This window comes from Panicum virgatum, chromosome 2K (genome assembly GCF_016808335.1).
Source record: "Panicum virgatum strain AP13 chromosome 2K, P.virgatum_v5, whole genome shotgun sequence".
NCBI classification, from domain to species: Eukaryota; Viridiplantae; Streptophyta; class Magnoliopsida; order Poales; family Poaceae; genus Panicum; species Panicum virgatum.
The window spans coordinates 23,851,457-23,867,274 of NC_053137.1; the positions used below are offsets into that span (position 1 = coordinate 23,851,457).

General features: G+C 41.7%; 1 protein-coding gene across 1 annotated transcript; it reads left to right on the top strand.

Annotated features, from left to right (window-relative positions):
• The first annotated feature begins 353 nt into the window (after positions 1 to 353).
• On the top strand, positions 354 to 6,932 carry LOC120672433 (exosome complex component RRP43-like). Its single transcript, XM_039952829.1, has 7 exons — positions 354 to 660; positions 746 to 815; positions 902 to 1,007; positions 1,925 to 1,991; positions 5,224 to 5,299; positions 5,964 to 6,253; positions 6,574 to 6,932. The coding sequence occupies exons 1-7, from the start codon at positions 436 to 438 to the stop codon at positions 6,664 to 6,666; spliced, it is 927 nt and encodes a 308-aa protein (XP_039808763.1). The 5' UTR covers positions 354 to 435; the 3' UTR covers positions 6,667 to 6,932.
• Positions 6,933 to 15,818: the final 8,886 nt, after the last annotated feature.

Sequence of the window (15,818 nt, forward strand, 5' to 3'; positions counted from 1 at the left end):
CTTCCGCTGAACCATGAAACTTGAATAATTGAGTAGATGGAACTCTGTAGTACCTTACTATTCTGAACATGTTTTGTAATAAATTTACTTTCCGCTGCAATCACTCTGAGATGTATGAAATGTTCTGTGTTGTAATCTCTGGGCTCACCTTCGTGTGAGTGTTGTCTGCTGATCCTGGAATAGCGTGGCTTTTATCGAGGCTTCACTCGAGGAACTACCGGTGAGTGCCAATTTGAGTCAGAGTTGCTTAACAACAAAGATCAGTGCATCCGGGCCCAGTTAGTTTGGGTGGTTCCACCACAGAACCCACGGGCACAAACCTACTGGCAGTGATATACGGAGAAAAACATAAACCCTAGTAAGTCGCCGCGCTTCAGCAAGAAACCCCAAACCCCTCTCCCAGGAACTAAAGCAACTGCCACAACCAGCCGTGAGATGGCGGAGAAGACCGAACCGGCCGCGGCCGCTGCCAGCGGGCTCGCCGGGGAGATGGAGCTAGAGGCGTACCGCCGCCTCTTTCCGCTGGCCTTCCTGGAGCGCCACCTCCGTGAGTCCGTCCGCCCCGATGCCCGCCGCCTCTCCGAGGCCCGCCCCACCACCGTCGCCCTCGGCGCCGTCTCCTCCGCGCATGGATCCGCTCTCGTCCGCCTTGGCGACACCGTAATGCTCCCCACTCCTCTCCCCTGTTTCCCACCTCGTGCTGGCCTCGCGCGCTCCGCAACTGCTTGACGAAATGCCTCTACAGGCCATGCTCGCGTCCGTCAAGCTGGAGGTGATGTCACCCCCGGCCGAATCCTCGGATGAAGGATCCGTCGGTTCGTGCCCCCCTGTCCCATGGATAGCCGCTGCTTCTGTTGCCGTTGCTTGTTTTTCTTTGTTAACTTATCTGTATTTTGCACAGTTGTTGAGTTCCATATGCCACCCATCTGCTCCCCGTTGGTGAGGCCAGGCCGGCCTGCCGACGTGGCACCAGTCATTTCCAAGGCCCTTGAGGACGTTCTCACGAGGTTTTTATTGTCTTATTTTGTTGCTACAATAACTTCAGCTCTTTGATTGAATGAATAGATAGATAGATAGATGCAGAATTGATTCCTTCCCAGAGAAAGGGGAGTTTTTCAGGATCACATTTGATTGATCTCTACCAGAAAATCCTGACTTTTCACAAATCAATATGGAATAGATGATTAGTTGTGCTTTAGAGTAGATAGAACTGGTTTGGCCTAGTCATTCTTTTTAGTAATAAACTAACATAACATTGCCACTTCAGTTTATTTACCATGGACCATTTCATGTTAATAAAAATAAGAGGACGACTTGGGTTATGTGATTGTTTTAAATACAGAGTAACACATGTTCTGTCTTTTATATTACTAGACATAAATATAGCCGTAGAAAGTAATAATGAAAGTGACATGTTGGAGACTGATGTTAAAAATGTGAAACAAAAAAGAATTGAGGGAATAGCAAGATTTGTACCATACACTGCCATGCATGTAAACTTATTGTTCTGATTGTAGGCTTTAATCTGTTCGACTTGGTCTTGTCATCACATGATTTGGCTATTTTATCATACCTCTTTTCTGTATCACTTCAACAAACTACTCCCTCCATCCATGAAAGAATGCAATTCTTTCTTTTCAATAAGTCAAACAGTTTCAACTTTGACTATTATATAAAAAAGTAAAAAGTAATAACATCGATGATCCAAAATAAGTGCCATTAGATTAGTTATGGAATATATTTTTATAATAAATTTATTTGGAAACATAAGCATTAATATTATTTACTATAAATTTGGTCAAACTTGAACTAGTTTGACTGGCACGAATCCCATATTGCATTATTTTGTGGACGGAGGAAGTAATAAATTGTGCATTGTAGCAGAGAGGTAACTTTGTTCTGTTCGCTTGTGCCTCTTATGCAGTTCTGGAATGTTGAATTTGAAGGAGCTCTGTTTGATCAGTGGGAAGGCTTCTTGGCTAGCATACCTGGTAAATATATATGTATATATATATATATATATATATATGCTTTTCTCATTGATAGCTTCAAGTGTGAACTGAAAGGAGCTGTGCCATTGACATGAAATCTCAATTACTCACGACCACACTACAAGGGCTCCACTATGTACTTGTGATGAATAATATAAGTTGAATAATATGAGAAGGGGGGCCAATCCAAACACCCAGAGTCTTTCATTGAGTCAAAACTACTGTACCTTAAAAGATCAATGCCTTGGAATAGCATGATTCTAGTTGAGAACGACAGCTGTAAAATCAGGCTAAAATATCGTTATGATTTTTGCACATTTTATCCTGTCAATGCTAGAATACTAATATGCGTAATTATTTGTGATGTTTTGAAAAATTTACTCATGCTTGTGATGCCTTTCCTCAAGCTACCCTTCTTCTTTAGTCTCTGTCATTATTTTCATTTCTTTTCTTTTAAGAAGTTAACCTACCTTCATTTGTACTCTCAGCATTTTCTCATTAATTCATAAACCTTCTTTATAATATCATCTTAGTATCTTTTTTGAACAATTGAACTTCGTTTCCTCCCGTGCCAATTTTGTAATTGACACTATTAAGAGCACCCTCAACTTGATAACGATCCAAACTATGGTTTTCAGCAGCACCTTTGAAATTTATGCCACTTAAGCTGTAGGACTTTATGCCTAAGGTGATTGGACAGGAATTATGCAAACTTTTTGTTAACTTCCGGCGGCCACATAATATTTAGCCTAAAATAACTTACGCCCCATTTGGATCAGGCTGGATTTTTGAGAATCCAGAATCTAGAAGCTGCAATGCTTCCAAATGGGTTAGATTCTAGTGAAGATTTCAGAAGCTAGATTTTAGGATTCTTAAAATCCTAGAAGCTTGATAAGGGTAGATTCTAGTAACTACCAGATGATAAAATTGCCATTTTGCCCATGGTCACCCCTATGCAACATAAAATGTTAGCAAGGACATAAAAAAAGATGTATGCATCAAACATCCATAAATATTAGTTATTGGAATCCAGAGATCCATAAAGCACAATTCAAATTTTATCCAGAATCCAGATTTTGAAAATCCCTCAAACTCTGTATTTTCAAAATCCAAAATGTCATCCAAATGGGCCTTAATAAACCCCATTACCCCAACTCCACCCAATATAGGTTTTGAGTTTTACTGTTTACTTCTTATGATCGTGTCTTCAGGCACCCTTTTTCTGTAGATTCACATACAAACAACAACAACAACATAGCCTTTTTTCCCAAGCAAGTTGGGGTAGGCTAGAGATGAAACCCGAAAGAAATAAGTTCAAGGTTCAGGCACATTGATAGCTAGTCTCCAAGCGCTCCTATCCAAAGCTATCTCTTTAGAGATATTCCAATCCTTATGGTCTCTCTTAATCGACTCATTCCACGTCAGTTTAGGTCTACCTCTACCCCTCTTTACATTATCGACCCGCTCAAGAACCCCATTACGCACCGGCGCCTCAGGAGGCTTTCGTTGGACATGTCCAAACCATCTCAGCCGATACTTGGTAAGTTTCTCCTCAATTGGTGCCACTCCGACCCTATCCCGAATAACTTCGTTCCGGACTCTATCCCTCCTTGTGTGCCCGCAAAACCACCGCAACATCCGCATCTCTGCTACACTCAGTTGCTGGACATGTCGCCTTTTTGTAGGCCAACATTCAGCACCGTATAGCATCGCCGGACGAATTGCTGTCCTATAGAATTTGCCTTTTAGCTTTTGTGGCACCCTCTTGTCACAAAGGATGCCAGAAGCTTGCCGCCATTTCAACCAGCCAGCTGAAATTCTATGCCTAACATCTTCATTAATGTCGCCATCCTTTTGTAGCACCGATCCTAAATACCGAAAAGTATCCTTCTGGACCACCACTTGTCCATCTAGACTAACGTCTCCCCCCTCATGCCTAGTCGCGCTGAAATCGCACATCATGTACTCGGTCTTGGTCCTACTAAGTCTGAACCATTTCGACTCTAACGTGCGTCTCCACAGCTCTTAACTTCCTATTAACTCCTGCCCTACTCTCGTCAACTAGCACCACATCATCAGCAAAGAGCATACACCAAGGGATCTCACCTTGTATATCCCTTGTGACCTCATCCATCACTAAAGCAAATAAATAAGGGCTCAATGCTGACCCCTGGTGTAGGCCTATGTTAATAGGAAAGTCAGTGGTGTTGCCATCACATGTCCGGACAAACGTCGTCGCATTATGCTGACTGAGATTCACATGATTGCAGCAAATAGGATGTCTACTCTCAACTGCTGCACTGCATGTGCATATCATGTTCACGGTAATGCACATGACTGAGATTAAAATTATGCTAAGTTGGATCCATGATGCTTCAAAATTTAAAGTTTACCACTTGAAAAATGCCATTATAAGAAGTGAACTAGGAGAAATGTCAATCCAAAATATGGTTCTTTATTCTCCAAAATGTTTAGAAAATCTTTAGTGCTCACTTTTAAAAACTTTTAGAAAATCTTATTGCCTACTCAAGTGAGCTCCGGATGTAATCGTTAAGCGTTGTTGCCAGTATCTGTTCTGAAAGGTGGCGCCTAGGTGCTAGGAAGAGGAAGTCCGCCTCGACTAGCACCAAGGTGTTTTGTCGAGCCATTTTTTTCATTTAAAGAAGTTTAGGACTTGATTCTTGTATGAAATATGAAGTGGGACATATTAGAGGTGGAGATCAACGAATTATGGTCATGGAACACATGGATGCATGATAATGTCTTATTCCTCTGTTTAACATGCCAAGATCGACGTCTGCGGCACTGCCGCTGCTGCCGCTACCCACGCCTCGGCTCCCCACCACATGCGGTCCAGCAGCCTACGTCGTTCCTGCGCCTGTGTTGCTGGGTCGCATTCCCAGGCCGTTCTGGGACAAACAAACCTGGGACGTGTAACGTGTCATCGTTCCGCATTTCCGGTGACTGGGGCAGCCAAGAATCAAGATAAAGAATGGAGGAGCAGTAATGTTTGTGTGGAAAGCAGTCAATAATGTTCAATATTGGCCAATGATTAGATAACCCTGTTTTGGGGTGTCCTTTCCAACTTTGATTGAAATTTTCCAGATTATTACATTCTGAAGTGACACTGCTTTAATTTTTCCTTAGAAGCATGTTGAGACATTCTGGATCCTAAATAAGTTTTCGTAACAGCTTTGTGTTTTGATCTTTTCTTGATGTTGAACATTTGCAGGATATCTATTGTCTGAATGCTGATGGGTCTCTGTTCGACGCAGCACTGATTTCAGCAGTGGCTTCCTTCACACATTGTATGTTCCTTTATTTTCAACGTCTATATGGATATGATATCCTTCCACTATCTCATTATGGAGACAATATGTAATATCATTATACTATAATACCCTGATACTCCGCTGCTGTGACTTCAATCATGAAGTATGTATTCACATTACTCACATACTACTGCCGTGTATTTTCTATTTGGAACTTTCTCATGAAACCAACTATACTGAACCAACATCAGGAGCTGATTTTCTCAGCCTACGGTAGTATTGAATACACAAATGTCATGTGCAGGCCATAAGGGCCCATGCGAGGGAGCAATAGAATCAGGCATCCCTTGAGTCGGCCCACTGTTTACACAAACAGTAACCGTGCAACAGCAGCCTTAGTGATTAGGTTAGAACAGCAGCCTGAGTGCTAGGATTAGATCGATTGTTTCCTTAGGATCAAGTCTTCCTATCCTTGATGATCTGAACCACACTTTGGGATCTAGATGAGATCCTGTTGGATTTGTGCTACTATCTTATGTGGTACCTTGGTTTCTTACTAATCGCTGCTTTTTTCGAGAATATGCAAGATGGAGGAGTATCTTTGTATTAAAAAGAATAAATGATGAGTTTGCTATAATGCAAGGGTGTGGATGCTCTCACGATCACTTATCAGTTCTAATTCTATGCTTTTTTTTTGCAGTGGAGATTCCTTTAGTTTCTGTTGGTGATGATGGTAAAGTATTCACTGTTGGAGGCAATGAAGGAAAAACCAAATTTGAATTGGTAAACAGAGAAAAGAGAAAGCTTACACTTGGCAACATTCCATTTTCCCTTACGTGTGCGCTTCACAAGGATAGTATTCTAGCGGACCCTACTTCTGAAGAAGAATCGATAATAGAGACTTTTGTGACTGTTGTTATAGATTCTTCAGACCGCATAGTGTCAATACAAAAACTTGGAGGTGCAGTGACTTCCATGACAGCTGTTAAGGTTAGTTAATCCGACCTTTTCTTCCTAGAATGTATCATAATGAGAATCCATTTATACTTTCTGGTCTTTGGAGAATGCAGTGCTTCTGCAAAATATTGCAGCAATGTGTCATTAGCAGGGAACAAACTTCATATATTTTATGTGATAAGGAAGATATTGTCCCTATGTATTAACTGTGGTCAATGCCTTACGAAGTCTTGTATGTTAAAATTTGGTTTCGTTTTGTGAATGTTTGACTCCTTTTCCTTTTCTATTATCACATTCACTACATGGCATATGCATTTCAAGGTAATTGCTGCTAATACAATATGTTACTGCAGGAGTGCATTAGCTTGGCGAAGGAAAGGCGGCGGAAGTTAAGAGAGATTCTGACAGACTCTGTTGAAGTCATGGAAGTTGACCAAACTGAATAAGTCTGCAAATGGATTCAGTTAGTCTAGCCAGATTATTTCTTGGTGGTGGTTCTTTCGATGCCTCGGTTGCCCTGGTTGTAACAGCAGTTTTGTTGTTTTACCTTTCTGTTTAGCTAGGCGAGGCCAAGTATGTAACGATTTGTACACTTGCATAGGATTCTGCACTTTAAAAAAGCTGCTTGATCTTATAAGCATGTCTGCAATGTACCTGAGAACATGCATTTATTTTGCCTTTTCATTTCCTGGAACTTATCCTTTACACGATGCTTTGCATTGCACGCTGTGTTTGATGCGTACTCTATGCACAATGGTTTGCAATTGCACGATGTGCTTGTGCCCGTTGTTGGGTCTAGACCCTTCGACATCTGGTACCGCGGTTCTTCGTTGTGCCTGACGTGCAACAGGTGCCGTATTAGACTTTGTTTAGTTTGCGAAAAAGTTTGTATTTTTGATACTGTATCATATTTCGTTGTTATTTGATAATTAATATTCAATCATGGACTCATTAGACTTTAAAGATTCATCTCGTGTAAAACAGTTATACTGTTTAATTAGTTGTTTTTTCAACTGTATTTAATGCTTTATGTATGTGTCCGAAGATTAGATGTGACAGATATTGTAGGAAATTTTTGGGAACTAAACAGGGCCTGTTGGACAGCCATGCGGTTGTGGCAGAGTAGAAGAACACGACCTGCTGATTGGGGCGCGGCTCTTCAGAAACCATCACATGAAGCAGAGGTCCATTGAAAGAGAGAAGATTTTGTACATGCAAAGAGAACTGGGATGATCACATCACCCACATGAATGCATTTTCGAAACTAAATAATGCTGCATTTATTAAACCAAGCATCTAAATTAAATTTAGATGGCACCATTATCTCTTATGACAAGATCTTCAAAATAAGACCACACTTGCCTATGTTTGCACGAGAGTTTTTTAAAAAAATATTTTTTACAGTAAATAATTAATTTCGCTTTTTTAATAAATAATTTAATGACATGAACAAATAATTATTTTGACGAACAAAAAGTTAAACATAACGAACAAATAATAATGTACAACAAACAAAATATTAAACATTGCGAACATTCGATTGTATAGGATAAGTAATAGAAAATGAATATTTGCGAATAAATGAGTCAACGTCACAGAACAATTTAATCTACAAAGGCGAACAAATGGGTCAAAGTCACAGAATATTTGATTTTAAATGAGCTTTAGAATGAAAAAGAGGGAAATAGGAAAATAAAAAAATAATGAATACATAGCAATTCAAGGAAAAAGAAATGAAACACAAAAATAAAAAAACTAAAATTGGAGAAATACACACAAAAAAGATGGAAAAAATGCTACAACACTCGCTAGGGGTGGGCATTCGGTCTATTCGGGTATTTCGGTTCGGTCTATTCGGGTTTTACGAATTTCGGGTTTCAAAAAATGAGAACCGAAATTTTAAAGACAAAATTAGGAACCGAACCCGAATAGACCGAATATTTCGGTTCGGTCTATTCGGTCCACCGAATTAACCGAATAATAAACACACTCTCATCTTCAATCAAAATATATGCAATGAATAGTTAAATAGAAGTACGAGTAATAGCGATAAGTAACTATGAAAAAATAGCATAATGAAATAGACATACAAATATTAAGATGAGATAACAACTATTAGCTAATAAGTTCAAAAATCACATAAGATATCATGGCATACCAAGAGTTTGAATGAATTTCGGGTTATTCGGTCTATTCGGGTTTTGGAGGCTAGGAACCGAACCCGAACCCGTACCCCGAATTAAACCATAAGTGTGGACCGAACCCGAACCCGAGAACCCGAATAGACCGACATTTCGGTCTATTTGGTTCGGTTCGGTTCGGTTTGGTTTTTTCGGGTTTTAAATGCCCACCCCTAACACTCGCAGCTTGAAGTTTAAAAAAAAAGTAGAAAAAACAATGGGCCTAAAGTTGTAATGGGCCTAAAGCACTTCCACACCAAGTCGCATGAGCGATGCCCAACCTTTGTGTGCTAACGCGCGATGCATAGTCTTTCGTGCCGACCGTCCTCTATTAGCTTCTGAGCACGTGTGGGCTTAGTTCCTTGTGAATTAAAGTCACAAATGTTGGGTTGTCCAGCTCAAATGCACCACTCACGCCCACACAAACAGGCCACACCGTACCTGTTAATTATGAGGATGTCACACACTTAATCAATTTTATTTTCCATTTTCAGAATTTAATTAGAAGCCACCAGTTACAAAACCACATCTCACCTATCCAAGCTCCCATTGACTTAATTCATTTGTCTAAATTCTTCTAAAATTGTATACTTTCATCCCTCCTATTTTCATCTCTGTTTGAGCTCATTTTATTTTATGTTGTGCTTGTTTGTGTTTGTTTGCCATTGCACCGTGACAGCCGTAGCCGGCAGAGTGACCTAGGACTAGGAGGAGAATGAATTTGGAGGCCAACATTGTGAATTAAAGTACAAAGACCAATACAGCGAGTCGAAGCCAGAAGTCTCGTACTGCGAGTAGGAGCTGCCCGAAGACTTTGAAGACAAATCTAACCTATTCCATTTTGATCATATTTATCCTAGTTTTCGAAACACTTTCCGTAGAAGCCACTATTTAAAATATAGCGGCGCTACAGTGGTTTTCGCGGAGCTGCCGCTATGAGCACTACAGTACAAAATAGCGTGATATAGCGGCGCTAATAGCGTTTTGAGGACCCTGCCACTAAGTCCTATAGCCCTCTATTTAAAACATTGGTTGAAGCCTAAATTGCATCAAGCTATATATATACACACACACACACACACATACATATGTGCCCGAATTATTTTACTACTTGATTTAGTTATAAATCGGGTTGGATAGTCACCCTTTGTTTATCATTACCTCGCTGATGATACATAACCTAGAATCAATGTAAATAAAAACACGCTATAACACCGAAATAGTGCCGCCATAGCGTCCAAAAGCAATTGCCGCAACGATATTGCACATTTTTGTGCTATGGGTGTTATCGCCGCTATTGCGCGCAATAGTGCCGCTAAATGGAATAGCGTTTATGTCTGTTTATCTGTTTATCGCTGCTATTGCAAGCAATAGTGCCGCTAAATGCAATAAAGCAATCTTTCTTAATTATTACTTTGTCAGTTTATCTGTTTATCAGGACTTATGAGTTTATGTCTGTTTGACTATAGTAATTCAGTATAAGTGTATAACAGTATGAAACTTATGGGATATGTATAAAGTATGAACTATGCCATCTTATCCTGATGTTTTCTTCATTCTTAATTATGTAAAAAAAAGCATGCTATACAGTCGAAATAGCGCCGCTATAGCATCCAGAAGCAGCAGGCGCTACTGCATATGGCTACCGCTATAGCGCCTATAGCATTTTGGTGAGCCTCCCTCTAAATTCTATATATAGCCCTAGATTTTAAACATTACCTAGAATTTATCACTACACATGATACGCTATGTTTATGCTATCACGCACCTTGATATTAGCTAAATGCGTAGGACAAGTTATTCAACACGAGCTTGTACACGAGGCTGGTAGTGAAGCCGCGCCAGTGGACATCCATCCACCTGCCACCTCAATCAGCGTTTTCAATTATCTATTACTATTAGATACTCGGTTTGTCATGTGCGAAGCTTTTAGGCAAGGATGCAGGTCAAGAACTTTTCGTTTGTAACCTTCGATGGTTCATGCGGAGGCCATGCAAGAAGCCACGAATGCAAAAACTTTGCAAGCACCTTCGATGATTCGTCAGGCGCGGGCCAATAACAGAGGTGTCGTGGCTCTAGAAAGAGGGTCACAGCCGGGTGGCGTAATGCACCCGTCTAATCCTAAAGGGTGGTTACTCGGGGAGGTGCAAGCGATTACTCAGATCTTCTGTGAAGCAAGAACACAAGAACACTCGAGGATTTAGAGTGGTTCGGGCCGCCGGAGCGTAATACCATACGTCCACTGAGAGTTCTATTGCTCTAGAGTTCGTGGATGAGTCTATCCTCTGCCTCTAAGCCCCTTTTGAGCCTTGAGTCCTTCTCTAACGGGCGTCTCCCTTTTATAGCGCAAGAAAGACGCGTACACAGGCGTTGGACCCCGACAGGTGGGCCCAACAAGGATGTATAGTATACTACGAAAAAGACATAAATGGTGCTACAGTGTTGAGAATCTCTACCCGGATACGCTTCATCGCACTGTAGACTCTTTGACCGAAAGGAGGGTCTTCACTTGTCCCATCAACGAGGCGCCCGTTGAGGCAGTGTAGGTTGCGGCTTAAACTGTTGGGTCTACCGTGTAGACGTTATGATACTCCGTCGCCGAGCTTTCGTGTCTAACTGGTGTTGCAGACTGACGCGCGTGGCGTGGGTGGTGCCAGTGGCTGCACTGTGTGTCTTGGTAACGCGCGTTCAACAGTACAGCCTGGCAAAAGTCATCCCGGGCTCTGCTGTGGCAGAGCGCACTTAACGTCTCCCGTATTGAATGCTGTAGGTGGGCGAGTCTTCCCGGGGAAGCTTCGTGGCTGCGCGCGTGCCTGCGCCTGCGGACACGTGGCGGCTCCGGACCCCCTCAGGCGGGGTGTCTGTTCCCTCCCCGCTGAGGGGTCCGGATAGTATATGAGGATCCGGGACCCCGTGGGAGGTCCGGGCCCCCGGCTATTTTGGCTAAGCGCTTCTTTCTCCAGGACACGTGGTGTCACCGGACCCTTTCCTAGCACGGGGCGGGTCCGGGACCGTTGGTCTGGTGAGATGGAGCCGGACCCCAGGGGTCCGGCTGCTCAGCTCTTTAGGGTGTAGTTACGGATAACTACGCGATTCTTGACATAGCAAGAGGGGGTATCCCAATCCTGAGGTACCGACAAGAGAGTTTGATATAACCTTAACCATCAGCCCAAGAGAAGCTTGTGATCGAAGCTGGCCAGCTCCTACTATAGGCACCTTTTTCCATCTCTTGGTGATGATATTTTTTATCATCAAACAAAGCTTATTTCGACACTCGGAGTCGAGGTTTGAGCATGACAAACACCTTCGAACCGCCAAGTCCTGTGGTTTTGTTTCTCAGCAATACGAACTATGAAGGTCATTGCGTTCTCAGTATTATATCTTGTCCGTCCTCCGGAGAAGGTTATATTTTTCAGAGGTCATGACGAAGGCCATTGGCTTTATTTCTATCACTATGATGAAAAAAAAAATTATGATCTTTTGACAAGGTCGTGACAGGGTTTGGACCTATTGTTTTTCTATCTTGCTTGCAAGACAATTCTTCAGAATCCATTCATCCTATTTATTGAAATTTTCTTTTACTACTAACATCTGTGCTGGGCTGTTGGCAGGGTGGTATCCTTTAAAAAGCCTTGGCATGTTGTAACCTCTTTTTAGCTCTTTGCAATTTTCTATTTATTTAGATTAAAGAAAAAACATGCGGCCTCAACATTCACATGTGAATGCCAACAACCACTGAAATAAAACATCCATGGTTGCTGTGAATCACTACTACCCATAAAATTTCAGTTGACCTGGGATCATATTGATAGGGTGAAAAAATCACAGGAAGATGGGGTTGTAAACCTTGTTGCTCTGTATTTGTGTTTTGAGGATCTGAGCATAGAATTGAGAAAATTACTAGATTTGTGAAACTAGATGAGAAAGAGTTCTCTAATATAGCTGAGTGAGTTCAAATATTCATGTGTGAGCTTCATGTATGTATGTATAGGCAAGTAAACTGGCCGTGGCCACATATGTACTGTGTCATATTATTTTATTTGAAGTGAGTGGTGGTGGGCTAACGGCTATACAGCTAGCTTATAATATTTAATTCAGCACCAGGCTCACGAGGCGTCTCCAAGCTTCGATTTTAACTCTAGCAACCACGATTCGATGGTGACGGTTCAACTGGAACATCCATAATTTGTTTTTGGCACATACTGAAGCTTCCCTTATATATATATATATATATATATATATATATATATATATATATATATATATATATATATACATAAAGTAGCTCCCATATTTTAGACTTATAAATCATCTGCTACTTACTGCCATATGCAGAAGTACAGAAACCAGGACATGCAGGGGGATCGCCGGATAGGGAATGAACGTGGAAGGTAAAAACAATACAGAAGTGGAGTGGACTGCTAGTAAATTTTAAACAGTTACAGTGACATCTATGTCCCGATTTGAAATGCTGCCATCCAAGAGCTGTTTAGATTCCAAATTTTTACACCAAAAAACATCACATCGAATATTTGAACACATGCATGGAGTACTAAATGAAGTCTATTTATAAAACTTTTTGCACGGATGGATTGTAAATTGCGAGACGAATCTAATGAGTCTACTTTATCCATGATTTGCAACAGTGATGCTACACTAACCATTCAATAATTATAACTTAATTATAGATTAAGTAGGTTTATTAGATTCATCTCACGATTTACAACTCATCCATGCAAAAAGTTTTATAAATAAACTTTATTTAGTACTTCTAAATGGCAAGATTCTGTTTCCAAAATTTTTTGGAAGGGGAACTAAACACGGGTGCCTTCTGACTTCTGAGCCCGTTGTCCAAGGACGACACCTTTTCGTTCTTTCAGTTGATTTATCCACCCCAAATAAACATCTTCCGAACACTGGAGATGATACCCACCCCAATTTGGCTTTCAAGTTGCAACTAATTTGCTTCTCCATTACAGATAATGCATCACGGCCCAAGCTTTGCAAACGATGAATATCAATATACCATATCTTCTTGTTTTGGTCATCTGATTGACACCGACAATTGTCTATAGGGATACTTGACGCAAATCATATCCACACGTCACATTATGGTAAGATGAACACTTTCTCGCAAAAAAAAAAGATGAACACTTGATAACAAGAAAGAGCAGAACACAGAATGAAGTGGCTTTCAGCACAATGATGCCTGGAAAGTGGAAACCAGAGCAAATCTGCTGCACTGCAAGTAAGACGCAGAACATTCTGGCCAGGCACAGCAAAGAATGTGAGAGATTCATGCTACCTAGAGGACGCAACATGATATACCTCATAACATCCAGGTCACTTTTATTCCATCTTCAGGTACCTGCGCAACCTCTTGCTAATCAACCTATCGTGCACATCAAAATCAGTCTCATCAGCTCCATCCAGGCCGTAATAAGGATCATAGTAATCAGCATAGTCGTCAACGTCCAAGACTCCCCAAAGTTCATTGAAGTATTCAAACATAAGACAGGTAGAACATTCCCTTATAGGACCGGCAGGCCCAAACTTCTCATCTAAGTCTCTATAATAATTGTAGCCATTGCCATGCCGAAATTTCTCGTAATCAAGAAGCCAATGATTATATCTAGATCTGTAGCCATAATTATAACTCCCATGATAATATTTAAACTCTGTACCATCAAATTCCTTAAAATCACAGTTGCCTATATCTATTTTTAGCGAGGTCATGTATTTCTCAATCTGAGCCATCATTTTCTTGGTCATGTGGTGGTAGCTTCTTGCCTTCTTCCTGAGAATGATGAAAGTGATCGGGTGGTCTAGCCTAAGAGGGGGAAGGGGTGAATTAGGCACTCTTAATAACTAAACCTATGGCTCCAACTAGTTTGCACAAAACTTAAACTAAAACAAGTTATCTAGATGTGCAACTATGGTTCTTCTAGTGTGAAAATCCTCATCCCAAAAAGAGTTTTATAACCTATAGCCAATCCTAGCAAGATACTACACTAAGAAAGTAAAGGCACACAAGTTGCAATATGAAATGCGGAAGCTTAAAGAGAAGGGATGAGAGGAAGCAAACTCTCGACACGAGGATTTATTCCGTGGTTTGGATTGCCACAAAGGCGCCCCTACATCCACGTTGTTGAAGCACTCACGAAGAGTATCGCTTCCCGGCAATCAAGTCTCTTTCGTGAACACAATCACGGTCACCTTGATCCCGATTTCCACTAAAGGAGATTGCCCACGAAGGAGGGGTCTCCGTCCCCCGCACAATGTTGTCGACTCCGCTCCACATCAAGCCGGAGGGTCGTTGACGTGCCGGCGAGCTACCAATGCTCCAAGGAGGCCGGTGCACCGAAGTACAAGTTTGGTTCACTCTAGAACCAGCTACAAGGATCACAACCTTGCTTGTTCCCTCTCTCAAGAGCTAATCTAGCACTCACACTTACAAAGCTAGTGCTAAAACCTAAGGATATGATTAATATGCACTTGGGTTGGCTTGGAGGTGTTCTTCAATGTGTATGGGATCTCTCTAGTCTCCAGCAACCTCAAAATGGCCGGGGTGAGGCGTATATATAGGCCACCAAGTCTTGGAGCCGTTGCTCTAACGGATAGCTGAAATCAGCAAACAATCGGATGAACCGATGCCTCTGCATGGGGTGGCGTCGGTTCATCTGGTCACTCTTAGACCTGAAGTAACCGTTGAGCTTCTGATGCACTGTCTGCGGAACCATCGGTTTAACCGATGACTGGGTGTCGGTTAAACCGGTCACTCACATCATCTGAACTAGCCGTTGGACCTCCTTTTTCAGCTAACGTCATTGCACCGATGGGATGCTCCGATGCACCGCTGGTTCAACTGGTGCTGAAGGCGTAGCTCCTCCGCATTTTACATCGTCTCTGGAACGTAGTACGTTAAATGTACCGATGCTCGTCTTGACCTCATCGGTTTAACCGGTGCCACTGAGATTTCCTCACTTGTCTCAGTTGGCAGACCAAATTGCGCCGATGCATAGGGCGTCGGATCTTCCGACAACCATCGGATGCACCGATGGTGGGGCCATCAGTTTATCTGGTGCAGCTGAATCTGCAACTCCTCGTCCAATATGTCGCGGCGATCTTTTGGATACTTCAAATATCTTCTATCTCTGGATTTTCACTATACTTTGACACCTCTATGACGGATTGGACTTGTCATCTTGATGGTGGATTGGACATGGCGTCTTGATGATGGATTGGACATTGTGTCTTGACGATGAATTAGACGTGTTAACTCATATCCATGGGACTTAATAACGCCTACAAGTGTGATCTCACAAACTCATTAGTCCCATTGATTATGTTGTCACTCAATCACTAAAATCACAAACAATGGCCTAAATGGGGCCATGTTCCTTACAAATGAACCTATC

Excerpts from the sequence above, each read along its gene's own strand:
- LOC120672433 (XM_039952829.1), top strand. The coding sequence starts at position 436 with ATGGCGGAGAAGACCGAACCGGCCGCGGCCGCTGCCAGCGGGCTCGCC. Across the intron at positions 661-745 it reads TCGTCCGCCTTGGCGACACC|GCCATGCTCGCGTCCGTCAA; the intron begins GTAATGCTCCCC and ends ATGCCTCTACAG. Across the intron at positions 816-901 it reads CTCGGATGAAGGATCCGTCG|TTGTTGAGTTCCATATGCCA; the intron begins GTTCGTGCCCCC and ends TATTTTGCACAG.